Source organism: Mirounga angustirostris, unplaced genomic scaffold (assembly GCF_029215605.1).
Source record: "Mirounga angustirostris isolate CCGP_5_RB_7025 unplaced genomic scaffold, mMirAng1.0.hap1 SCAF_7, whole genome shotgun sequence".
Classification (NCBI taxonomy): Eukaryota; Metazoa; Chordata; class Mammalia; order Carnivora; family Phocidae; genus Mirounga; species Mirounga angustirostris.
In genome coordinates this window covers 49,572,539-49,600,021 of record NW_026991715.1, presented here as the reverse complement: position 1 = coordinate 49,600,021, position 27,483 = coordinate 49,572,539, and the positions used below count along the sequence as shown (strand labels likewise).

General features: G+C 38.9%; 1 protein-coding gene across 4 annotated transcripts in view; it reads right to left on the bottom strand.

Moving 5' to 3' along the window:
* Nucleotides 1-27,483, bottom strand: part of RGS7BP (regulator of G protein signaling 7 binding protein) — a 101,758-nt gene that overhangs the window by 41,235 nt on the left and 33,040 nt on the right. For all 4 annotated transcript variants that reach the window (XM_045895423.3, XM_064596165.1, XM_045895418.3 and 1 more), the window contains exon 3: nucleotides 993-1,123. In XM_045895423.3, the coding sequence (XP_045751379.1) occupies nucleotides 993-1,123 (131 nt within the window). The remainder of the gene's footprint in view (nucleotides 1-992; nucleotides 1,124-27,483) is intronic.

Below are 27,483 nucleotides of genomic sequence, written 5' to 3'. Positions count from 1 at the left end.
TCAGGAGCTTCCCAATAAATTACTATGCAATAAATGAGTAAAGAAAATATAGCTTGAATCCTCCACTAACAGAAACTTTTGGTTTCCTCCCCAGCATCTGTTCTAGTCCACCTGCTCCCATCATGTAATGGGCACTGGTTGGGTAGGGAGGACTCCTCCCTTAGCTCCAAGAATGGCCTTTGATTGCCTAAATCAATCGGTATAATTCCATCCCTCTGGCTAGAGTGACTGGTTCAAGTATAGACCCAAGATCCAACCTGGTCCAATCAGAATGAAGCTCAGGACATTTTCTAGTCTCCGGTGGGGAGAGATTCTCTTTATGGATCTTTTAGTATGCAGATATGATGACTGGAACTGTGAGAATCAGTTTGCTAATGTGGGGGAAAGCCAACACCCAGGAGAAGGCAGAGTATCATTCAGCGGGTGAGGTAAAAGACTGACAAAACCACGCTGAAGTCCCTGCCATCTCTGGACGGTTCAGCCATTTGAGCCAATATTTTCCTTTATAGTTTAAGTCAAGGAATGAGACTTTTCTGTTGCTCCTATGCCTCCCTGTTGTTGGTTGAGTTCCCCCTATTTTTAAATCTTTGAGACATAATATGTGATTTGTCTTCTTGCAGCCAAATTCAGTTAGGGAAAGAGCAGCGGTCTTGGATGGCATTTACCCCCAGTAAGATTGTTTTATATATATATATATATATATATATTTTTTTTTTTTTTTTTTCCGCTCTGTGCTGATTTTAACCAAAGCCATGTTCACAAGTGGTAAAATAATACATTTGAGAACAGTTTCTCCCACAGTTTCTGTTCAAGATGATTGGTGTTCTTCACACTTAGTACTGGTATAGACTTCTTTTATTAATTTGTATCAAATATTTCCTGAACATTTACATCCATTCCAACTGTGTGTAGGCAGGGTGCTTAGAGGCCTTTGGAAGAGGTAAGCTTTTGTTTAACATCAGTGTTTCTGGTGGTATGCTAAAGGCAGATACCTTTTCGGTGAAACTGAAGAGACCCCAGCAGACATATGGATTTGAGCATCTCTGTTGTATACATTTCCAAGCAGCACTGCAGCTGGATATAAAGCCGACAGATTTCTGGGTGGATCTCACCATCTTCCGGGCTGCAACAGAACGAAGGCGAAAAGCCGTGAGCATTTCTCAAGATTTCACTCCTCAGCCATTTGTCTCAGCTCCAAGGAGGGGGGGGGGGCGCGCGGGGGGCGCGGAATGCTCAATAAAGATTCCTTTAAGCCTTGACTCTAAAATATAGGACTTCCTGCCTTCATAGCAGTGACCGATGTCACAGTTCTTACATAAGCGTCTTCCTAACAGCTCTTAATTTTTTTTCTCCCTTCAGCAGCAGATTTCTGCTGGGAGCTTAAAATCATAAATGTTTTAAGTAATTGAAAGTATCAGACATTTTCCTTTTACGTGTTGAAACAAATTTCCAAAATACATGTAAGTCATAAGACTCTCCTAGCATGCAAGAAGAGATTAAAAACTCTTATTTTTAGAGAATCTAAGGAAGAGCTATTCAGTTACCAATTATGAGAGCTTTTTAATATTAAGGCCCTGGAATAATATGATTAGAGAGCCAAGATATCAGTTATTTTGATCAAGGTCTTTTGTCTCAGTCTGAAGGATATTCTTTTATTGTTTGCTATGGTTAATTTATAAAAGGCCAACAGATTTTAATGAAAACATAAAAAGTTTATGAAGAAGAAAAGTAATATAATTCTAATAAGTATGCTTAACAATCTAAAGCTAATTAATTACTGAACTTATGCTCTAAAATTTTTTCGGAAGTCCTTGAGCCTTTCTCTATTGACTATGGTAAAATGTGTAAGTGGGGGGCACCTGGGTGGCTCAGTCAGTTAAGCGTCTACCTTCAGCTCAGGTCATGATCTGGGGGTCCTGGTATTGATTGAGCCTTGCGTTGGGCTCCCTGCTCAGTGGGGAGTCTGCTTCTCCCTGTCCTCTACCTCCTCCTCCTCCCCCCCAACGCTTGTGCTCTTTCTGTCTCTCTCAAATAAATAAATAAAATCTTTAAAAAAATGTATAAATGGGAATATGATAAAACATGGAGCGATCACTTTTATTTTTATTAAGGGAATAGTTAGTTGTCATTAAAACTCTTTATATGCCACTAAAATAGCATGTGTTGAATAAAGCAAACTACATAAAGGGGATAAAATTTAGAGATACATTAGAAATGGAAGTGGCCTACAAGTGAGCTCTGTCACATGTCCTAATGTGTCATCTTCACTTCTATCCCTGTTCATTTAGAATGCAATGAAATCTGATTAAATAATGCAGCATTTGGATTTGATTCCTTTATAAAGTGGTCACTGGCAAAATGTGAGGGGCAATTATCAGAAAAGAATGATAACTTGATTTTTATTTAAGCTCTGGACTCAGAGTATAAAGAATTTGCATTTACGCAGCACTTTACAATGATAATCAATCTTCATTTTCCATATTTATTTAGTAAATGAACCAGAGTTTATCTAACTATCTGGCTGATGTAACAGGAAAATGCACCATTTTTTGCCTCAGTAGTATCGATGCCTGCAAAATTACTGTCTTTCCTGTGTCAGAACAAAGTGCCTCAAAAGAGCTTAGTGCAAAATCTGGCTTTCTCCGTTAGTTTCTCGTTTGTGTCTCATGGGTCCAGCCCTAGGCGAATGTTGGAAACAAGTGTCTCTTTTACCGAAGTCCCAGATTTTCTTTCAGAGCTTCCTCCCACAGGTGCCTTTCACCCCCCAGCTGCCCTCCTGCTCCCTGGGGTTCTTCCCCGCCCCCTGCACCGCACAGACTCAATGTCTCATTACTTCATCTCATCTTCAGCCTTTCTTTCTTTTTTTTTTTTTTAAGATTTTATTTATTTAACAGAGAGAGAGAGACAGTGAGAGAGGGAACACAAGCAGGGGGAGTGGGAGAGGGAGAAGCAGGCTTCCCACAGAGCAGGGAGCCCGATGCGGGGCTCGATCCCAGGACCCTGGGATCATGACCTGAGCCGAAGGCAGACGCTTAACCACTGAGCCACCCAGGCGCCCCTCATCTGCAGCCTTTCTAATGTCTCTGACTTTGTTCCATCCCTTCATGGTTCTGCTAGACGCTGGAGGGATAGTGGGCATTAATGGTTCATATAATAAAAAGTGATGTTCGTATATTTCCTGCTAATATGTTGCTTTTGATAGGAAAATCTGAAGATAAGTGTCTCATCCCTATGGCAGGCTAGAGGAAAAATATTTTAAGGCAGGCAGGTTTTTCCTGTGCTGCTACATCATCCCAAAATAGTTGCCTGTTTTCACCTGTGTATAACATGGCACATAGACACATTAAAAAAAAAGAAACCTATGATAAATCTGTGGTATATATTGCACATTTGATGTGTGGGACAATTAGTCACTGTCATATCATTTCAAGCCGTGGAATGTTCTTATTTTCAGAAGTACAAAATATCTGCCTAGTGGTTAGTTCCCAAAATATGCAAACTCATATATAGGTGACATTTTATGTAATTTCAACAAATGATTACCATATTACCATATCATAAGAACCAGTATATTTTTTTATCTTACAGCTAGGCAGTGAGCGATAAAGCTGTGTATTTAGTGCTCCCGAAAAAGGCAAGTCAGGACAGAGATTAAAATGTGTAATTCATAACGTTCCCTCAGGTGCCATCTCCCTAACGCCTCTGTAACCAGGGGGATTCTCGAAACCGTGGAAGCGTTTTGCCCTTCCTAGATGTTACGGGAAGGAACTGAATAGGTGCCACCAGAACTATAATCTGCCCGACAAAAATTAATCAACACTAAGTTTGCATTATAAATCTGCCGGTTCACAAATTCTTACATATCCTTGCAGAGTATCCTTTAAACTGAAGTACGAAGAAAGAAGTTCGTTAAAGAGCAGTGGCAAAGTTAACATACCATTCATGTGAGTGTTTCATGAGCTGCCTTGACCAAGTTCCATTAGCTTTAAGACTTGTACAATTTGTTTCTCCCACTTCAGAGCTCTAAGCAGCATTACTGCTGCTGATCACTAAACGTTCCTTAAAAGACAGAATGTCCGATGACTTATAATATGTCTAATACTATAAGCAGTGGACTGAGATACATTTTTGATAAGCATTAAGATCATGCAGGTTATTTTCATAACGAATAAGCAATAAAGTTAGAGCAGGGAGAATGCGGCAAAAGCCAAGAAAACAGCAGTGTAAAAGCCTGAAAACTTTCTAAGGATCAATTAGAAGGCCTGAGGAAGAATTTGCATTAAGAAAGAATTAGGCCTATGACTTCCTCCGGCACCTGGAAGCAACTGAACCGGGAGATGACTTTACCACGTATTGCTTAAGCTTCGTCTAAATGGATTCACTCTTATTAATAACAAGTTTAGGTCTAAGAGAGTCACCGCTGTGGTGGTGCCCATTTAATTCAGTCAAAGGCATTTTACAGGTTAGTGACTAGGTTGTGCTTAGTTACTTATTTTTCTATTGAGCATAAGTCAAGAGCTCACCTGATCATTTTGATGAATTTGAAAGTCTTAGTATTAATGAAAAACATCCTAAAGATTAACTTCAATGACACTCAGTGACTTGGAGCTCAGGTTGAAGCCAAAATCATTTAAATTAACTGTCAAATAATGAATCTTTCAATCAACTCCTGAAGGAGGAGAATCAAGATTTAATGTCTTAATCACAATATAAATCACAATATTGCCCAAGATGTCCCTTGGTAATGCAAGTCTGGATATACTTGGTGGATATTCTTGTTTGGTAATTCAAAAAGTAATATGCTAAACACCCACCAGAATGGCTAAAATTAAAAAGCCTGAAAATGCCAAATGTTGCTGATGATATGGAGCAACAGAGACTCTGATACATTGTTGATGGGAGTTAAAACAGTGCAACTGCCTTGAAGAGGGTTCGGGAAGTTTCTTATGACAATAAACATATACCTACTTATGACCTGGCAGTTCCATTTCTAGGTATTTAACAAGAGCAATGAAAACATATTCACAGAAAGATCTCTGTAAGACTGTTCTTAGTTTTATTTAGAATACCTAAAAACTGCAAATAGCCCAGGTGTCTGATTAGAGGAAAGTGGATAAAGAAACTAGTATATTCTTACAGTAGAGTAATGCTCAACATTTAAAAGGAGTAAACTCTTGATACACAAAACAACATGAATGAATCTCAAACACATGATCTTGAGTGAGAAAATCCTTACACCAAAGAGTAAATACTGTAGGACCCCATTTATATATAGTTCTAGAAGAGATGAAGTCAGTGATAAAGATTAAAATAGTAGTGAGGAGGGAATCTGGGAAGGGGCATGAGGAGAACAAAATTTATGGGGTGGGGATAATATTCCATATCTAGATGGAAGTTTAAGTTACATGGGTGTATACATTTGGCAAAACTTATTGGATGGTACACTTAAGATTTGTATATTTGATTATATGCAAATTCTACTTTAAAAAATAAGAACCATCAGCAAATACTGAATTCTAATTAATGATATGCAAGCCAAAGTACTTAGGGGTAAACTTTACCGATATCTGCAACTTCAGAAAAATAATATGGGTTGCTGGTTGGATAAAGGAATGGACAGACAGGGTGATATGCGGTAAAGTAAGTATAACAGAATGTTAATTGTAGAATCTAGGTGATGGGTATTTACTTGATGTCCAAGGATTTATAGTCCCCCAAATAATTACATGCCATAAATTGAACAAATCAACCAAAAAGCTTTACGACTAGTAATGTCAAGTTCCAGAGAGGACACACTAGGGATTTTGGTTAGGAAATGCTCTGGCCCTGCATCTGTCCGGTCTTTGGTCGAGGTTGCCAGATTTTGGTGTTCTATGCAGCTGCTACAAATGCTTGTTGTTTTGAAAGTCTGTGCCCAGTGTCATGGTCTGTATATTCAGTGGAAGGCAGAAGACATAAAAACCGGAGAGTGGGTCTGGAGTCAGAAAACTCAGCTCTAAATATAGACTGCTGCTTAGAACTGTGATCCTAGGAAAACCATGTTAACTTCTCTGAGACTCAGTTTCCTCAGCTGTGAAATAGGGGTAACGGCTATTCACGATTGATGTACCTCAAGGGGCTTGCAAGGATCAAGTGAGATCATGTGTGGGAAAATAAGTAAGAACTGGGAAGGACTGTTCGAAGTTGGCTGCCATCCATCTCAACACCTCAAAGTTGTGTTTACTTAGCTTTATGCTGGAGCGAAGTCTTTGGTTTTAAAAATGATCTGTTATTCTATAACATTCTTTATTTGCTCACAGTTCCCAAATATGGACTTTGCTTAAATAAACATGCCGTTAGGCTGAGAAAAAAAGGCGTGACCCCATTGACAATCCCCTCAGCATTTCACAGACTTGGGTGATGACAGATGAACACTTGGGGTTCGTCAGCTCCCGGAGACGGAAACCAGGACTCGTGCTTGCAGCAGATAGATCCCAGTTTCTCTTTTCAGAATCACTTCTGTTGCCAGCGATGAGGCGAAATGGCAAGGAAAGACTCAGGGAGCCAAACGGCATGAGGGAAGGGGATGATATCCTTTGCTTTATTTTTCAGGGCAAACCGCTAGAGAGGATGGGGATTAACTGACTTAGCCTAGGATAGCGAGCTCTAGGATGTCTCTGAGTGCCTCCAGTAGTTTCCTCTCAGATGGATTCCGCTTAATGACAGTATAGCCTGGGTCTGGGTCACATGCAGTGACAGATGCAGAGGCCTGCCTTCCTGTATTTTCTGTGAAAGAGACTTCTCAGGGTGGCTTTCATAGCATAAGTGATCAGTGGATACTTAGAGGACAGAGAAGGCACAAATGTGTGTGTGTGTGTGTGTGTGCCCCAGTTATTATTTTAGGTTTCAAATTCTTAAGTATAATTACAAGGCTAGCCAAGTTCATAAACACAGATTAGGGGCTGAGAACCTACTAAATGACTACACTCTTTTACACCAAAATAAGCACTGCAATAAAAAAAGGAGCCCAGTTAGGGGCGCCTGGGTGGCTCAGTTGGTTCCACCTCTGACTTTGACTTAGGTCATGATCTCAGGGTCCTGGGATCAAGCCACGGGTCAGGCTCTGTGCTCAGCGGGGCATCTACTTGTCTCTCTCCTTCTCCTTCCGCCCCCCCATCACCTCCCACCCGCCCCCGTTCATGCTCTCTCTCTCTGATAAATAAAATCTCTCTAAAAAAAGAGGAGCCTCGTTAATCAGAAGAACAGAAACAAGGCATTTTTCAGGGTATCTATGTATATTACAGTTGACTTTTCCTCTTGTCTCCATTTTTCTCAGAAACTTTCTTCAGTGAGTTTTCATGAAACTTGTGTTTTCGGTGGCAGTCTCTTCCATGATCTTCATAGAGAGTCCTAGCAAGTTTGGTTCCCCTGGGAGCCTTTGAAGAAGACATTGCAGAAACTCCCCTCCCTTGCCAGTGTGTCATCCCATAGGAACACAGGGCTCCGGTATTTCCTCGCCACTGAACCAGAGCTGGGATCAAATTCTGCCCTGAAGCTGTTCGGGTTCAGTCGGAAATGAAACTTGACTTTTAACAGCCAAGTGAAACCTGAAATGTACCTAAATTATCTGTGGGTGGTTTCTTCAGGTACCTTTATGCAAAGCCTCAGGAGGCAGAGAGAACCTTTTCTGATTTAGGGCCATGTTCTGGTCTTCATCTGCCTGTGGCTTTTGGTTTGCCCTCTGGCAGGACCTTGACATTTCCCCATGAGCCAGAAGGGAAAGTGGATAAATAATGGGTAGCATTACTGAACACCTTATTCATTTTTTTTTTCCATTTGAAGAGTAAAAACTGTATTTAAACACTTAAAGAAATCAGTAGCCATCAGTTTCCTGACATTATAATACTTATAATGAAGTCTAAAAATATGACTATTGAATTAAAATCATCTTTTATTTATTTTAAATGTCACCGTTTAAGGCATTCCTGGGGAGGGTTGGGAAGAGGTGGTGACTTTTGTGGTGATTGTGAAGGGACTTTCTGGGCATTTCTTGGGGCATTAGAGGTTGAAGGAGTTAACAGGCTGCACATTATGACTTCCTTTGCTTGATACTCGAGACTCATGTTTATCGATCATGGGAAAGCTAACATTTACAAAGCAATATTTCTTCAGTCTCCAAAATGAAATATCTTTCTTATCCTGTCTTGGCCTGCTTCCCTGCCCTTTATCCTTTCTTGGAACTTCTATTTTTCCTCTCTGAGTCCTTCAATGTTTTTCTCTTGATAGTCTCTGGTTAAGAGTCATATGGGGCCTGCAAACAGCTCTTTAGGTCCTTGTCTCCCAGGTCTTGTGATTCTTACAGGCTTGCAGAGAGAGGCGTGTGGCTGATAGAGTGCGAGTCCTGGATTCTTGAATCTCTGCTAGGGTGAGAATCAGCAGGGGGTTACGTGCTTCCAACAAAGCCCTAGCCCCCCGACTTTAGCCAGGACGTGTATATATGTTTATATTTAAATTAAATAAGCATATGTATGTTTTCACATTATAATTGGAAAATATTTTTTGCATCGAAAATCAAGATTTTCATCCTCTAATGCTTACTGTTTTCACCTGATACCAATAATCTTCAAAGGTCAATTATCATTCAATTATCATGTGTTGCACTGGAAAGAATTCAGCTCATTACTTTTCATTATATTCAAAGTCTGGGTCATTAATTGCAGCTTGCAGTTAATTCCTGCTTTTATCCCCTGGAATTGTAGGGCTCAGTATATTAAACTGTTGGTTTATCTAAATGGCATTCAACCCTTCATTCTTAATCATGTCATTAATTTAGGGGATGTCATACTTCCCTTTAGCTAAAACTACGGGCTTCATTGAGCTAGCCAAAATGATAATACAGTTTTAAAACAACTTCAGATAACTCGGCTGACCAAATTTAACTCATTCAGTTTATCCAAAAGCGAGTTTTTGATAACTCATCTCATTTAACTGTAACAACACAAAGTGATCAATATTTGATCAACACTTGAATAAGTAATGATGATGTATCAGTTGTATAGTTAGAGAATAACGGTCACATTCATTGTTGTCAGTGCCAAAGGCCTCCTCCTACACGTGAGAAGCTCCTCCTACACGTGAGAAGCTATTTAGGCTGATGGTCTGAAGGGTGACAAAAGACGACAAGAGTCCAAAATATGGCTCACACAGGCCTGAAATTATTTTTTTTTAGCTTCATAAAAGGATTAAACTAGGCTCTTTGGGGAGGATTCAGGACTAGGGTAGAAAGTTGGCATCTATGGCATCTGTTTTTCATATTATAACAACGGCAGATACACAGAGCTTCTGCTACGTGCTAGAACTTCAGTTTAGCCCTCTGGTTCATTCTTTCGTTTACGTGAAGGATTTTGAGAAGCGTTAAAACTTCTTTAGCATTTCGCAGTTTACTTTTTCAGCCTCAGACTCCTACCCAACATTGGAGGTCCTTTAAATATTAAATCTAATAAGATCCTGTGGGGTTATTCTTTCTGTTGGCATGTAATGATAATTTGTGTTTTTTACATAGCTCTCAAAAGATGACACTTCATGCCAGTATGGCCGTGTGCATTTCTAGATGGATGTAACAGCTACTTGCTACAAAAAAAAAAAGGCAAAAGCTTCATGCAAACCAGTGTCTGTATACATGGAAAATATCATATTCCACCATCTTTCCACTGGAAAGTTTATCTTATTTATCTCTAGAACTTCCAACATTTAACAGATTGTCTGATACATAGCAGGTTCTCAATTAAAGAGTTCCCCACAGTAGCTTTGAACAATAGGGCCTCTAGGGTGGAAGGAGTCAGAAGCCTGGGGTTACACTGCTGGTTAGAGATCAGTTCCTTACCAGTTTCTTTTCTTGCAGCCCCCACCCCCCTTTTTTCTTTAAGCTATTCTATAAAAGTAACACGTATTAGTAGACATTTTATGCAGGTAAGAAAAAAGAGGAAAAGATGACTTAAACCAATGCCAGAGGTATCCATTATTATCGTTTTGGTCTATTTCCTTCCAGACTGATACCCTGAGGGGCAAGAAGTTTTATCCATTATTTCTGGTTCCCAAACCCCTAGCATAGCGCCTGGTTCATTGAAGGCTCTCAATCCCTGTTTTTTGAAATGAATCAAACTGAACGTTCACGGCTGACCCTGTACCTGAGTCCATGTGACAGATCTAGCAGTCTCAGAGCGGCAAGGCTAGTGACTTCAGAGTGTTCTAGTCAGTGAAGGAAAAGCAGGGGTAATGTGAGTGCAGGAGCAAGGGGTCCACTTTACGGCAGTAATTCACATTTTCTCAAAGAAGGAAAAGAGATGAACATAAAGGCCCCTTTCCATCCTCCACATGAAGCCGTAAGTGGTTTGGGGTTTATATCTCAATTTCATGACTTATAACTGTGACCTTGGGCAAATTTCTCAAATTCTTGCTGCCTGAAATACCGAGTTAGGATGGTAATACCTACTTCATACAGTACTGAAAATATTTAAGTCAAGCCATATATGGGAATTATGTGATTATAACAAGCACAAATGAACAGAAGTGTTTCAGGGAAGCAATTCTGCACTTTATGCCTTGACATCCTTACACCTTTGTCACAGGCCTTCTTCTTCCTTATTAATTCAAATCATATTTATTGATTTCCCATTATTCACAAAGGGCAAATCTGGGGAAAAAGAGGAAGGTGTTACTTTTCCTGGAGTCCTTTTTTTCAGAGTTCGTGGAAACTTCCATTGTTATCCTCTGGTGTTTTTCTTTGATAACATGTTATAAAGTCTCCTCTGAGACAAATTAATTTTTCTAAACAGTGATAGAAAACTTGCAGTCTTTTATTCCTTCCTTGATGTGGTATCATTTTACTGCCATCAAATTTTCAACTAAATGGCTCCCGCGTGGAGATCTACATATACTTTTCCCCTTCTCTTTTAATGATGAAGTATAATGTACCATTAGGTGAAACGGAATGAAAGGACTCTGCACCTCGGCTGGTAGTTACAGCTCAAGAGCAAAAATAGCTCTTCTGGGCAGACAGACATATGGGCAGGAGGAGATAGTGATTAACGAATGTTTAGGTCAGTCTCTCCAATAAAGGTGTTACTTTTGATTTTCGAAATAGCATAGATTATGTAAGATCATTGGCCTGAGCTAGGAAAAAAAAAGGGGGGGTGCTTGTGAGCTTCACTGACAAAGGACCTGAGGGTAGGAATATGATTTACTCCTTTCTGGCATTTGATTCAGTGTTAGCAACATACAACATAGCTCACCTTTCCTGGGGGTTGATTATGTGCCAGATACCATGCTAAGCTCTTACATCTCATTTAATTCTCACAGTGAGTCTATGGAGTGCTTAGTATCCTTATTCTTAATTTACAGAGTGAAGGAAATGAGGCTTAAGAGAGGTTATGGGACTTCCTCAAGGTCACACAAATAGTAAGTGCGTTGATAAGGCTCAAACCTGGATTTATGCTTTTAGCTGGTGTGTACGAGAACTCAGTGCTTGGGAACTGAACTATATTTATGTGTTTGTTCATTCATGCCATGCACAGTTTTGGAGAGCATACTTTATGCACATATTATGCTAAGAAGGAACTAATCTTTTTTTTTTCTTTTTCTTTGTTGAGCTTGTAAATTATTGTGACTTAAAAGCAGCCCTACTCCTAGTTCCTCCACTTTTCCATTTATAATAAGTGCACAGTGGTATTTTCTGGGTAGCTCAGGAATATGTAAGACAAAGGGAGCTTAAGTGTGTAACACGGGAGGCCCGCTGGGCCAGTGCAAGCTGGTATTTGTGGGGGAGTAAGGAATGAGAACAGAGTGCCTCCCCAGACTCCAGGGATTCCTCCATCTAAGCAGAGCAATGGGAGTGGGAAAAGGACATGGCACAGAATCCTCTTTCTAGCTCTTTGTACCCTTTTCTCATGCACATATGATGAATGCACTGAGGGGGACATGGGAAGGGGCCATTGATGGTGTTCATGGGCCATCACTGGTCTCTCCTTAGTTCAAGAACAGGCAAAAAGAGTCCAGGATACAACACAGAGGCCTCTTTTTCTTACTTTACTGGAAATGTGAGAGTTCTCTGCACAACAGGAGAAATAAGCACTATAAATTACGTGCAAACCATTTTAGAACTAAGGAGAAAAATATTAACACAAATATAAGACATTATTGGTGGCTAATAACTCAGTTGGATTTAAAGCATAAGTGTTTTTAAATGTTATACAAGTAGCCTTTGGACTTTGTATATCATGCATCCCTGTCAATAACAAAATTAAACATGAACTCTTAGTATACAATATGTATTTGTTGATAAATTATACATATATAGGGTAATACATATTTTGTATCTAAAAATGCACAAAAATAGAAATTAGAAATGGAGACTATGAAATTGAAAGTTGCAGTATCTTCTTTCAGATCATCTTGCACATGTCACTTCGAAGCTCACAGGCTTCAGTAGGAGGCTCCCAAACTTTAGTGAGCATTAGAATCACCCGGAAGGCTTGTTAAGCCACAGAACGCTGAGTACTGTCCCTAGAGTTTCCAGTTCAGTGGGTCTGGTATGGGGCCTGATTATTTGATTTCTAATAAGTTCCCAGCTGATTCAGGAACCACACTTTGTGAAGCAATGGGGTAGCTTATTACAGCCATCCCCTTTAGGGAAGGCATCCAGCATCCAAAGGAAAGAAGTAATAATGTTAGTATGCCAGTGGTAAGGCTGATATTTAAAGCAGACGACCCTATGGAGTGCCCCCAAATCATGACACACAGCTGCAAATCCAACTCCGTTACACAAAAGAGTAGCTTCAGGAAACATCCTGGTACATTTGAGGCCCATGGAGAGAAAAATGTTTTCAGATAACATTCAGCATCCACATTAGGGAAATGTTAGTAAGTAGATCCAAACCCACACCTGAGCTCAAACTTAAGCAGATGGAAGACCATAGGAGGTTCTAGAACTGCAGTGATAGGGCCTCCCGCATCATAAGCACCCCTGGGAAGTCAAGCCTTGCTTGGCACGTTCTTCTGAGAGGCCTCCTGAAGGGTGTGCATTCAAGTTGCAAATCCTATTTCGCTCATGCTCCAGGTTTTACTGGGCCAGGTTTTATCCTCATTTTAAAAACGTCTTGTTTTATAAATTTTACTTCAGTGTGGCCTTCTTTCATTTCCTGTCCCATAACTCATGTCGTAACACCCTTAGAATGAAGTGACATCTGACTGCAAAGCAAAGGGAAATGCGGCAACACCCACTTTACAAATTAGTGTATGAGTTCACAAAGAGCCCGACGTGGTGAGGCCACTGGAAGGTGGCACTGATCCAGGAAGGGCAGGAACGATAAACTCAGAGGCTCTCTGCCCCCTGCTCTGAACAAGCCACTTAAAGGGGTGCTCATTTGGAAGCAAGTGGGAAAGGCAGAGAATGTACAAAGGCGCATTCCAGCTCACACTACTGAAATGCTGGAGCTCCCTAGCATAAACAGACAAAAACTGCTTGGAGAATGCGAGGCTGCAGCATCACCTAAGGGCCTGTGGTCTCCGTGAGCAGGTAGTAAGACAGCCCCTGTCTGTCTTTGTTAGGGGTAAAAATCCTGCTTGTTCTCTCCCGACCTGTGTACAGAGTGCTTGTACCAGGGATGGGAAACACCATTCAGCGGAGCGTTAACAGGGAAATTGGAAAAGTTGATCCAGATAGGAAATGAAAGAATAATAGAAAAGGGCCTGGTTGGCGATAAAACAGAGGGAAAGGACCAATAGGGGACAAATCTGCGTGGGTACGTGTGGGAACTTCACTGCATTTCACTAGCGTGGAAGCTCCCACGTGCTGGAAGCCAATGTTGCCATGAAACATGCTAGGGAACACGGCCCATTTTTCCCAAGGATTTAGGTTGGGCAGGAATTAATTTCTGTTCAATTTTTACACTACCGTTTCTCTTCGTCTTGTTTTTGTTTTTAAACTGTGCTGTTCCACTTCTTTAAAGAATGTCATCTCTTTTCTAAGCTGACTACTTAGACAAGTGTGTGCTTAAGTTAATTTCCACATCATGAATATGTGAAATCTCCAAGCAATATACACGAATTCATTTCCTTCTACTTGAATTATGAAAGGCAGTTTCCTTTGCAATTTAAACATGTACTCTAATTAAAGATACAGATCTTGAAATGTTGTTTTTCTCTCACTGCTCAATCCTCGCTTTTACACACACACACACACACACACACAGAGACACAGATTTTTTTAGGTCAAGCACACAGTGTTCTACCAGAAAGGAATAATGTGAAATAAAAATAATAGCACGGATAAAGAAAAATAATCACTCTGTCTACATGGAGCCAAGAAGAAGACTTAAAAAACAAAGAGTAAGAACTTGTCCTTTTTTTTTTTTAAACTTGTCACTACATCATAAACATTTTCCCATTTTAAATAATTGCAACAGGGTAATGTGGAGAAAACAAACAAACAAACAAGAAACTTCCTGAAGAGGAAATATGAAAGGCTAATAAATACATGAAAAAACACTTGACCTAATTAGTAATCAGGAAAATGCAAATTTAAATCAGTGAGAACTATCATTTCATACCTATTAGATCAGAAAAATAAGTCTGAAAGTACCAAGTGTTTAAGAGGAGTGTCCTCCATCCAGTTCAATAGAATAGAGATATTCTGTGCTGAACAGTCTGAGAGGCATTCATTTCATGTGGATTCAAAATAGGCTAGTGGGACTAAGGAACTGAATTTTTTACTTTAATTATGTAAGTATAAATTTCTATGCCTCTAGCAATATCTAAGTATACCAGGATTACCACAGAATTACCAGAGCTGGCTGTAATCATTTTTTGACATTTTGCTAATTTATAGTATGTGCAACTCTATATTTTGTTTTAACATGTTTTTTTCAACTATTAACAGAGTTGAATATTTTCTCTCATGTTTGCTTATTCCAGCTCTCTGCCCATACCCTTTACTTATTTTCTAACAAAGAAGTCCTAGGTAGTATTTTCTTTTTCTTTTTTCTGGCACTGGTTCCTACCACTTTTATACACTCCTTAATTTCTTTTCAGTTTGTATCCTCTAAAACTTCAGTGCAATTTTTCTCATTGCATTTTTCAGTAAGCATTAAAATATTTCTGCATTTTTACTTCCAGCTTCTTGTATGAAGGTTAAAACAGCTTTAGTTAAGACCAGCCGGTTTAACTAGATAAAAACTAAACTACTGTTGGGGTGTCTGGATGGTTCAGTCGGTTAAGCATCTGCTTTCGGCTCAGGTCATGATCCTGGGGTCCTGGGATCGAGCCCCCAGCTCAGTGGGGAGTTTGCTTCTCCCTCTCCCTCTGCTGCTCCCCCTGCTTGTGCTCTCTCCCTCCTTCCCTCTCTCTCTCAAGTAAATAAATAAAATCTTTAAAAAAAAAAGATTTTAAACTAAGATTTTAAGCCTACACTACTATTAAAAGAAATATGCCACACTGGATTGCATTGAGGAGCACAGACAAAATATGTTTGTGTAACATACAGAGAGCTCATCCAGTTCAAAAGGAAGCAGTCGACTGAGATGTGTAGCAAGGGTTCTTGCGCGTTTACTGCGTGCTTGTTACCGGCTACTATTTTATTCCATTGGCCACCTGGCTTCAGTTTCTGTTGTGGAGAAAACTGCTTCCACTTGAATTGCAGTTCTTCTGTAGGTAATGTCTTTTCTTTCTGGTTGCTTTTAAGATCTTCAGCCCCCCTCCCTCCCAGTGTCCTGTGGTATCCTTTCTCTATTTTCTCTTTCAGAAACTCTGATTAGAAACATGTTGGACCTTTGCATTTCTAGTTTTCATCTCCTAACCCTCTTCTTCTGTTTCCTGCATCTTTACCTTTCACTGTTGAATTCTTGGCATTTTCCTCATATCCACCTTCCAGTTTACTCTTTTTGCCTGTGTATAATCTAGCCGTTTGGTTTTATTTTTAATGATTTATATGTTTTTCCTTTCTAGAATTTTTTTGAGTTCTTTTCCAGGTGTGCTTGGTCTTTTTACATACTTTCTTTGGTCCCATGTTTTCAAGTCTTCTTCTGTGTCTTTAAAGATTGAAGACACTTCCTCTAAGTCCTTATCAGGTAATGCTGTTAACTAAGGCTCTTGGAGAGTTAAATCCTCTTGTCTGTTTTGCAGGTCTCACCGTTGCAAGATTCTTTCCTCGTGTGTTTTACCATTTAAGCTTGTGATCTCCTATTCAGCAGGACTTTCTCTGTAGATACCTGAGATGGGTTGCTTTTGGACTCCAGGGCAGTGTAAAGCATGGTTATAATTTCTTAGGAGGCTGAGTCAAGCAAGTGCTCTCGGTGCTGGTTGTACATTTTCCCTGGACTCCCTTTTCACTAAACATGTAGCCCTTTGAGAGTCTTGGTTTGTATCAGAATCTCAACCAGAAAAGGTTTGAGGAGCATTTCTTCACATATGGATCCATTACAAAGGTACGGGGGGCAACTGGGAGTCACAGCAACTTGAAGCTGACCATGTGGTGCTGTCACCACTGGGTAGGCACTGAGGAATGAGAGGAGAAAGAGGTTCCTGGGACCGCAGGGGAGAGAGTTATATAAAGCAGGCCTCCATGGGGCCTGGGGTTATGGGACAAAGCCACTTCAAAGGGACTGCATAGGGAGGGAAACAGGAGAATAAATACCCTGACCTTACTCTTCTCCTTCTTTCCCAACTTCTTCCTCATTGGCTAAGGCCAGCTGGAAGCCAGAGGAGAAGGGAGCCCCATGATACAGGGTGGAGATGGGCGAAAAGTGGATCTGGAGGGGCAGAGAACAGACAGCCAGTGCCTGACTTTATGTGGGTATCTCACTTCTAATTCCTGTCCCCAACATGACCTTCCCACAGCCAGCTCCTCTGTAAGGGAGCCAGCAAACGCCCTCAGGGAAGCCATTGGACCAGTCCATGCTGTCTCACACCCCACTTTTTATTCCTTCTTCATTTTTGAACTTACAGATTTCTCTTTCCTACAAGCTCAGTTATACATTTAAAAGCGTGTTGCTTGTCATATTTTATACAAGGTAGTTGCGTTGGGGCCCTAGAGTCACCTAACTGTACTACCAGAAAGAAAAGAGACAAATTACCCTGCCCAGTCTTACACAGACTCTCTGATGTAGATATCCTTACACATGTTAATGATGGGTTACTTTCTCCTGGGGCACAGAACGAGTAAGCTGGGACTCGAATACCGCCTCCAGAGTCCAGGCTCTTTATGATACATTACACACTGTATGCAGCCGTGCTGTGTGCCTGCTGTTTTGGAAAAAAAAAGAAAGAAAGACGGAGGAAGGAAGGGAGAGAGGGAGGGAGGGAGGAAACCTAGCAAATTCAAGCAATATGAGGTCAGCTGTGAAATTAACTGTGAAGCTCCAAAAAGAAAAGACAAGATAAATAGGCTGAAACACAAGAACACCAGAGATGTTTAATAAAAGGACTAGCATTAAAGTATTACAGCTCGCCGGTGTGAATCTGACCTTGCTTCTTCCACAGAAGCCATCGTTAATGTAGGAAAAAAGGCAAATCTTGATCATTTATTTTCCTTTGGATCATACAAGACCATGAAGTAAATAATCCTGATTTCAGATTATCTGAGCATTTACAGCTGTACCATGACCATGTTGTTGCAAAACAGAATCAAAGGCCTCCAAATAGATGAAATGGTCAACACACTCCATGGAAAGAAGAAAGGAACATTGAAAAGTCCCGAAAACCCTGATTTAAATTCAGAACCAGGTGTTGGGAGCAAAAAGAAGAAATTCTATTTCCCTGGGCGCCTGGGTGGCTCAGTTGGTTAAGCGACTGCCTTTGGCTCAGGTCATGATCCTGGAGTCCCGGGATCGAGTCCTGCATCGGGCTCCCTGTTCAGCGAGGAGCCTGCTTCTCCCTCTGACCCTCCCCCCTCTCATGTGCTCTCTCTCATTCTCGCTCTCTCAAAAAAAAAAAAAAAAAAATTCTATTTCCAGATTATGTTGAATCAGGTCAAATAATTGCTTCACATGTAGAAGAAATTAAAAATGAATTTATGTTAGGTGTATTGGATCATTTTTATTCCAAAACTTTTGTTTTACAAAAACAAAGAAAAAAATTCTGCTTTGTAGAGAAATCAGTGCAAAGAAAAGGGGAAAAAAGATATGCAGTAACATATCCTACTGGAAAGGCTAAATAATCAAGAAAATGTGAGATGTAGCAAATATAGTATAAAAACTAGACAATTTTGGAAAGGTACATAAAAAATATTACTGATTTTAGAAGAAATAATCAGAATTAGTAGAAAGTAAGAAGTTAAAAAAGAAAAAAAATAAGAATTTTTCTTAATGTGTACATTTTAAAATATTTTAGGAACTGTTATTTAGTGGGTAAACTTCTCTAGACTTTAATTAGACCACATTATCAACATTTTGTGATCACCAAGAGGCATATTTTATTGAATGTTGGGGAAATTTGTTTTAGAATATATGTTGAAAATAAGAAAACTGAATTCTGTAGATAAAAGATAAAGAGATGCTATAATTTTTCAAAAATATTTGAAAAAGGCACATACCCAGATTCCAATTAACAAGGAAGGGTCAAGTTTGTAAGGTATCAGACATGGAGTTGGGTACTGTCCCATAGTAAACTTAATGTAAGGATGTCAGGTTAACAAATATATTTTAAAAAGAAACTACATTTGGGGTGCCTGGGTTGCTCAGTTGGTTAAACTTCTGACTTTATTTCAACTCAGGTCATAATCTCAGGATGGTGAGATCAAGCCCTGAGTGTCAGGGCTCCCTGCTGAACGTGGAGCCTGATTAAGATTCTCTCCCTCTCCCTCTGCCCCTCCTCCTACCCTTCCACCCCCACACCCCACTTGTGCACTCTCTTTCTCTGTCTCTGTCTCTCTAAAAACAAAACAAAACAAAAAATAAAAAGAAACTGCATTTGAACCAGGTGATACCTAATTGGAAGAATTGAAAAACTGTCTTAAAATTTGAAAAGTAAAGGATTTTAGATTAACAGTAAAGACCAGTAAACAGTATACTAATATGTAATGGACAATTAATTCAATATTAATAACTGCTTAACACATAGTGAAAAGAAATAAAGATGCAATATTTCAAAAAGTACAGAAAAAACATACTGTATTATAATGACTTAAAAAAAGATCAGGGGGTTTCCTGGGTGGCTCTGTCGGTTAAGCAACGGACTCGCGGGCGCCTGGGTGGCTCAGTTGGTTAAGCGACTGCCTTCGGCTCAGGTCATGATCCCGGAGTCCCTGGATCGAGTCCCGCATCGGGCTCCCTGCTCGGCAGGGAGCCTGCTTCTGCCTCTGACCCTCCCCACTCTCATGTGCTCTCTCTCTCATTCTCTCTCTCTCAAATAAATAAATAAAATCTTTAAAAAAAAAAAAAAAGCAACGGACTCTTGGTTTCGGTACAGGTCTGATTTCAGGGTTGTGAGATTGAGCCCCATGGTGGCTCCATGCTCAGTGTGGAGTCTGCTTGGGTTTCTCTCTCCCTCTCCCTCTGTCCTTCCCCTGCTACCACCCCCTCCCCTGCCCTGCGTGTGCACGCTCTCTCTCTCTCTCAAATAAATAAATAAAAAGAAGATCGGGAGTTGCATGAAAAAAATCCCTTTGTTCTTACTAACCAAGTGCTGATCTGCTATACTTTTTCTGAATACTTCATGTCTAAAAATGAACTGAAGCACATTCTGTGGTTCTGATATAGGCTGACTTCCCATAAAAATCCTTGAGACACAAGTGTGTTTCTGTAGAGAGTAATCTTTTTCTATTTTAATAACTGTGTTGGCAGAAGGGGGCACATTCTTGAACGAGGGTGACACATAAATAGAAAGCCCAATACAGAGACTAGCTGGTAATGACTGGGGTTTCAACACAATAAAATATCAGCTCCGTGAGCACTCAGTTTGGGAAATTGCTATGATTTTATTCTGGCATAGTGGCTTTAGAAAATACTAATTTATGGGTTTAGACCATTTCATTTCTAATCTACCTAAAAATGCATCTGTTTTACAAAATGAGTACTGTTCTATATTGTGGACTGAATGTATCCCCCTCAAAATTGGTATGTTGAAGCCTTAAGCCCCAGTGTGATGGTGTTTGAAGATGTGCCCTTTGGGGAGTGAGTCAAATTAGATGAGGCCACGAGGGCAGTGCATTGGTCTGATATTAATGCCCTTAAATGAAAAGCCAGCAAAGAGCTTGTTCTCTCTTTCTCTCTGCCATGTAATGACATAGTGAGAAGGGAGCAGCCATATGCTGGCCAGGGAGAGGGCCCTCACCAGAACCCGACCATTCTGGTACTTTGATCTTGGACTTCCAGCATCCAGAACTGTGAGAAGATCAATTTTTTGTTTCCACACCCTGTCTATGATATCTTGTTACTGCAGCCAGAGCGAACTATGTTGCAAATGGCAAGATTTAGTGTTTTGTTTTGTTTTTGATGGCTGCATAATATTCCATTGTATATATGTATACCACATCTTCTTTATCCATTCATCTGTTGATGGACATCTTGGCTCTTGCCATAGTTTGGCTATTGTGGACACTGCTGCTATAAACATTGGGGTGCACGTACCCCTTCAGATCCCTACATTTGTATCTTTGGGGTAAATATCCAGTAGTGCAATTGCTAGGACATAGGGTAGCTCTATTTTCAACTTTTTGAGGACATACCAGATAAAGGTCTAGTATCCAAAACCTATAAAGAACTTACTAAACTCAACACCCAGAGAACAAATGATCCAATCAAGAAATGGGCAGAAGACATGAACAGACATTTTTCCAAGGAAGACATCCAAATGGCCAACAGACACATGAAAAAGTGCTCAACATCACTCGGCATCAGGGAAATCCAAATCAAAACCTCAATGCGAACTAAGAGTCCTATGAAAAAGGGAGGGCTCTTTTTTTCAAAAATGTGATAACAAGATTAAAAAAATAAATAAGTCTTTAGAAATACCCCAGACTAATAGAAGCTAAAGAGTCATAACACCTAAATGCAATACCTGACCTAAAGTAAAGCCTGTACTGGAAATTTGAGGAAAAATTGCTATAAACAACAGTTATTAAGGTCAACTGACAAATATGAAATATAGATTACATCATTATTATTTCAATGTACATTTATGATGTTGCTAACTGTCCTAGGGTTATAGAAGACAATATCCCTATTCTTAGGAAATATCCACTGAAATATTTAGGTGTCAAGAGCCATGATAATAGTCGGCTTACCCTTTAATGATTCAGAAAATAGTCATATATTTAGTGATACATATATATAGCAAATGATAAAGCAAATGGGGTGAAATATTCACAATAAGTGAATAAAATATTTACGACAGACATGCAGATATGGCACAATCTTTATTTCTGCAACTTTTTTGTAAGTCTGAAATTATTTCTAAAGAAAAAAATTAGCAAAAATTTTATTTTGAGATTCACTTAAAAAGGAATATTTAGGTTTGATTCGGGGAGGTTTTCAGTAAATGGTGTCAATCCCCGAGAAAATAAATCAGGTACAGTTGGCTTTGTTAGCATGATGTCCTTCAGGGACAGGTGTTTAAAAAATGACTCTTGAGGGTCTATGGAAAAAGTTAGGAGACCTGGCTCCCCACTCACTACCTTTCCCCACTGACTGAGGGGAAAGATCCAGCTCATCACTGTGACCTTCTCTTTGCTTAATTATAAAAGCAAGAGATCAGACTTAGTTCAAATGCCATCTTGGGGTTTTGTGTGGGTAAAATGTGGGAAAGTACTTCATATTTCCAGATACCGATTTAAATCAGACAAAAATAAAGCAGGGGCTCCAATCAAGTTGGTTCTGAACACTTTTCTTTGTGGCAAAAGGAAGTGGAAAAAAAAATCTTCTCAAAAGACCGGCAAAGCTCCAAACAGATTGCTTTCTTTTAAAGGTTACATTTTCTCCCCCTTAATAAAGAATGAATACATGCTCATCATAGAATCTTTGGCAAGTCACTTTAAATAAAGAAGGCAAAAAAGTTACCCATAATTCCCAGTAATAATTGACTTTCCTTGTGTTTTTCAGATGTTTTCTTAGGTAAATGTATAATATATAAACCCCACAAGTTTAGAATGAGTGGGATCATGTCATAAACAGTATTTTGTAACCTGCTTTTTAGAATAATACTACATTGTGAATTTTTCCATGATAGTACACCTACAGAACTCCATTTTATGGAAAATTTATTCATGCGTACTTGCAAAATGCAGGATTATTTCCTTAGGATAAATTACTACAATTGGGATTTCTCATTCAAGGTCAGAGGATTTTTAATAAGCTTTATTGAGGTATAATTGACAAAAATTGTATATATTTAAGGTGTCCAATATGATGTTTTGATATATGTATATATTTGTGAAATGAAGCTAATTAACATATCCATTACCTCATAGTTACCATTTGTGTGTGTGTGTGTGTGTGTGTGTGTGATGGGAAGATCTACTCTCTTGGCAAATTTCAAGTATATAATACAGTATTATTAACTGTAGTCACCATGCTGTACATGAGCTCTTCTGAACTTACTCATCGTGCATGCAACTTCACACCCTTTGAACAACATCTCCCCATTTCCCTGACCTCAACCCCTGGCAACCACCATTCTATTCTCTCCTTTCATGAATTTAACTTTTTTTTTTTTTTAAGATTTTATTTATTTATCTGACAGAGAGACAGGAGAGAGGGAACACAAGTAGGGGGAGCGGGAGAGGGAGAAGCAGGCTTCCCGCTGAGCAGGGAGCCCGATGTGGGGCTCGATCCCAGGACCCTGGGATCATGACCTGAGCCGAAGGCAGCCGCTTAACCGACTGAGCCACCCAGGTGCCCCATGAATTTGACTTTTTTAGATTCCACATGTAAATGAGATCATGTGAGTATTTGTCTTTCTGTGTGAGGTTTATTTTACTTAGCATAATGTCCTCTAGGTTCATCCATGTTGTTGCAAATGACATGATTTTCTTCTTTTTTAAGCTGAATAATATTCTATCTTATATGTATACCATCTTTTCTTTATCCATTCACCCATCCAAAGACACTTTACTTGTTTCCCTATCTCAGCTATTATGAGTAATGCTGCAGTGAATGGACTACAGATATCTCTCTGAGATCCTGATTTCATTTCTTTTGGATATGTACCCAGAAGTGGGGCTGCTGGATCATAAAGTAGCTCTATTTTTAGTTTTTTGCGGCACCTCCATACTGTTTTCCATAATGAAGCACCTATTTACATTCACACCAACAGTGCAGAGGGTTTTCTTCCCCATATCCTCATCAACACTTGTTACTTTTTGTCATTTTGTTAATAGGCATCCTAACAGGTATGAGGTAATACCTTATTGTGATTTGGATTTGCATTTCCCTGATGACTAATGATGTTGAGACATTTCTCAAAAGAAGATGTACAAATGGCCAATAGGTACATGAAAGGGAGGAATCAATTTCAGGCTTTTGATAAATGTTGCTGAGGAGTCACCCATCAAGTGTAGACTAATTTATGTCCTGTACCAGCCATTTCTGAGAATATATAGATTTCCTAACTTTTTTCAATCCTTAGCAATCTAATTTGCATTTCTTTGCTTACCAGCAAACTACGAAAAATTTCCATAAGCTTTCTGCTCCTTGTATTTCTTTTTTCATGATTTTGGATTTCACGTCCTTGGCTTATTTTACTCATGAAGTGTTTGTCTTCTACTAATGTGTAAAAGTTTTAAAGGTAAGTTATTAACTTCTTTCTGAAACACTTGTTGAAGTATTTTTCTTTGTATGTTTTCCTTTCAATTGCTAAATAAATAGCCACAGAAATTAATTGATAAATACATTAGATATGTAATCAGTTAATAGAGAAAACATGTTTAATACTGTCTGTTTTCAAATTTTCTCAATAGTTGCTAAATATCTTTTTAAATTTTTCAAACCCAAAATCAATGAAGGTTAACACAAGGTGTCAAGTCTCTTTCATCTCTTCTTAATCTATGACAGTACCTTACCGTTTTTTCCCCATGACATTGGCTTTTCTTTTTGAAGAGTCTGGGTCAGTTGTCCAGTAAGATGGTCTGCATTCTGAATTTATCTGTTTCTATGTGGTGTTAATTGTATTTGCATATGCAAATTTAAAATTTTTATATACTCAAATGTACCTAACATTTTATTTATGATCACTGGCTTGGGTTCATTTTTATTTTTTTAAAGATTTTATTTATTTATTTGACAGAGAGAAAGAGATAGCGAGAGCAGGAACACAAGCAGGGGGAGTGGGAGAGGAAGAACAGTTTCCTGCAGAGCAGAGAGCCCGATGCAGGGCTTGATCCCAGGACCCTGGGATCATGATCTGAGCCTAAGGCAGAGGCTTAACAACTGAGCCACCCAGGTGCCTTGGGTTCATTTTGAGAAAGGCCCTTCCCAAACTTAATTATGTAAATGTGTGTGTATCTCTATCATTTGCAGTACTTTTATTGCTTTGGATTTTAAACCTAAATCTGTTACCCATCCTATTATAGTGAATGTGCGAACTGATTTCGTAACAGATTTACCATGATACATGTAAGAATTAAATAAATTATTAGCTGATGGTGTTGACAACCAATTTTGATTGTAATATTAACATGAATAAATATTTATTTAATGCAACAATCAATTATAGAGATAACATTATTTGAGTGTCCTATTATTTGCTTTCTTTGTCAAGTTTCGGATATTGCATCAAACAGAAACTGCATCAAAGAGAGGGAAACTGTGAGTCAAATACAAAATAATCAGTATTTAATTGTAAGTGAGTAGTTTATTCTATTTCATTATTTTCCCCCAAAAGACTCGCTTGCTTTTTTCAAAATAGTAGTTTATAATTCTGATCGTAGTGAATGATGATTTCAAATATAGTTCATTAAAATGAAAATGAGAAGAGGAAACCAAACCATTATCTCCAGACTCATTGCTTATACGGAATGCAAATTGGAATAGATATATCAATGAAGAATTTCCATCACCATGTAAGTTACTTGATTCTTACTAGTATATTGGATGAGAATACTTCCTACATCTTCATATTTCATGGTGAGACTCTTTCTGACAGGATTTTCCTGATCATTATGTTAAATTTAGCTAACTTTAAAGGAGAATTACATTATCTTTCTATGATGAAACATCTTGAATTTGTTTACATGTTTTTAATATTAGATTTAGATTACTGAAGGTCAATTGCCAATGGTGGGAAGTGCTTAAGGAGGAAAGCTTTGAAATTTGTATTTGGGCCAACTGAGAGGCTGTGGTTTATTATCTCAGAAAACCTGACTTTCAAAATGTCTGCTTACCATAAAGCAAAAATGAAAAAGAAAAATAATACCAAGCTTTGGTGAGAAGAATTTCTATAGATTGATTTGGGGAGGGTAATAGGTACTGCCCCTTTAAAAAAACTGTGGCTATATTTACTCAGGCTAAATACATATCTATCCTATGATCCAGCATTTGACTCCTAGGCATTTACCCAAGAGAACTAAAAACCTATATTCACCCTTCTGCTGTTAATATTTGCCTTAATGTACTTAGATGCTCCAATGTTGGGTGCCTAGGTATTTACAGTTGTTATATCCTCTTGTTGGATTGATCTCTTTATCATTATGCAATGTCCTTCTTTGTCTCCTGTTATAGTCTTTGTTTTTTTTTTTTTAAAGATTTTATTTATTTATTTGAGACAGAATGAGAGAGAGAGAGAGCACATGAGAGGGGGGAGGGTCAGAGGGAGAAGCAGACTCCCCGCAGAGCAGGGAGCCCGATGCGGGACTCGATCCAGGGACTCCAGGATCATGACCTGAGCCGAAAGCAGTCGCTCAACCAACTGAGCCACCCAGGCGCCCTATAGTCTTTGTTTTAAAGTCTATTTTTTCTGATAAGTATTGCTATGCGGTTTTTTTTTTTTTTTTAACTTTTATTTGCAGGGAATATCTTTTTCCATCCCTTCACCTTCAGTCTGTGTGTGTTTTTAGGTCTGACATGGGTCTCTTTTAGGCAACATACAGTAGAGATCAATAAAACCAAGAGCTGGTTCTTTGAAAAGATAGACAAAATTTGAGAAACCTCTAGCTAGGTTCATCAAGAAAAAAATAAAGAGGACTTAAATAAATAAAATCAGAAACAAAAAAAGGGAAGTAATTGATACCACAGACATGCAAAGTATTATAAGAGACTACTACAAAAATTGTATGCCAACAAATCGGACAACCTAGAAGAAATTGATAAATTCCTAGAAAAATACAGTCTGCTAAATCTGAATCATGAAGAAATAGAAAATATGAACAGACCAATTACTGGTAACAAAATTCATTTGGTAATCAAAAAACTCCCAACAAAACAAAATCCAGGACCAGATGGATTCACAGGTAAATTCTACGAAACATTAAAAGAAGAGTTATTACTTACTTTCCTCAGTCTATTAAAAGAAAACAGAAGAGATGGAAAGCCTCCACGGAGGCCAGCATTACCCTGGTGCCAAAATCAGACAAAGATACCACAAAAAAAAGAAAACTACAGGCCAAATCCCTGATGAACAAAGAGGCAGAAATTCTCAACCAAGTATAAGCAAACTGCATTCAACAATACATTAAAAAAATCATTTTTATTCTGGAGATGCAAGAATGTTTCAGTATCTGCAAATCAGTCAATGTGATACACCACATGAACAAAACAAAGGACAAAAATCATATGATCATCTCAGTAGATGCAGAAAAGGCATTTGACACAATTCCACATCCATTCATGATAAAATCTCTCAACAAAGTGGGTTTAGAGGGAACATATCTCACCATAATAAAGGCCATATGTAACAAACCTGCAGCCAACATCATACTTAGTGGTGACAAACTGAGAGGTCTTCCACTAAGGCCAGGAAGAAGACAAGGATGTGCCCTCTCCCCACTTTTATTCAACATAGTAGTGGAAGTCCTAGGCACAGCAGCCAGACAAGAAAAAGAAATAAAAGGAATCCAAATAGGTAAGGAAGAAGTTAAACTGTCACTATATGCAGATGGCATGATACTGTAGAGAGAAAATAGTAAGACTCCACCAAAAAACTATTGGAAGTAATAAACGAATTCAGTGAAGTTGCAGGATACAAAGTTAATATAAAATACTGCATTTCTATACACCAATAACAAAGTAGTAGAAAGAGAAATTAAGAAAATAATTCCATTTATAATTGCACCAAAATGAATAAATACCCAGGAATAAACTTAATGAAGCAGGTGAAAGATCTGTACTCTAAAAAGTATAAAATATCGATGAAAGAAATTTAAGATGACATAAAGAAATGGAAAGATAGCTCATGCTCGTGGATTGGAAGAATTAATATTGTTAAAATGTCCATACTACCCAAAGCAATCTACAGGTTCAGTGCAATCCCTGTCAAAATACCAATAGGTTTGTTCACAGAATTAGAACAAATAATGCTAAATTG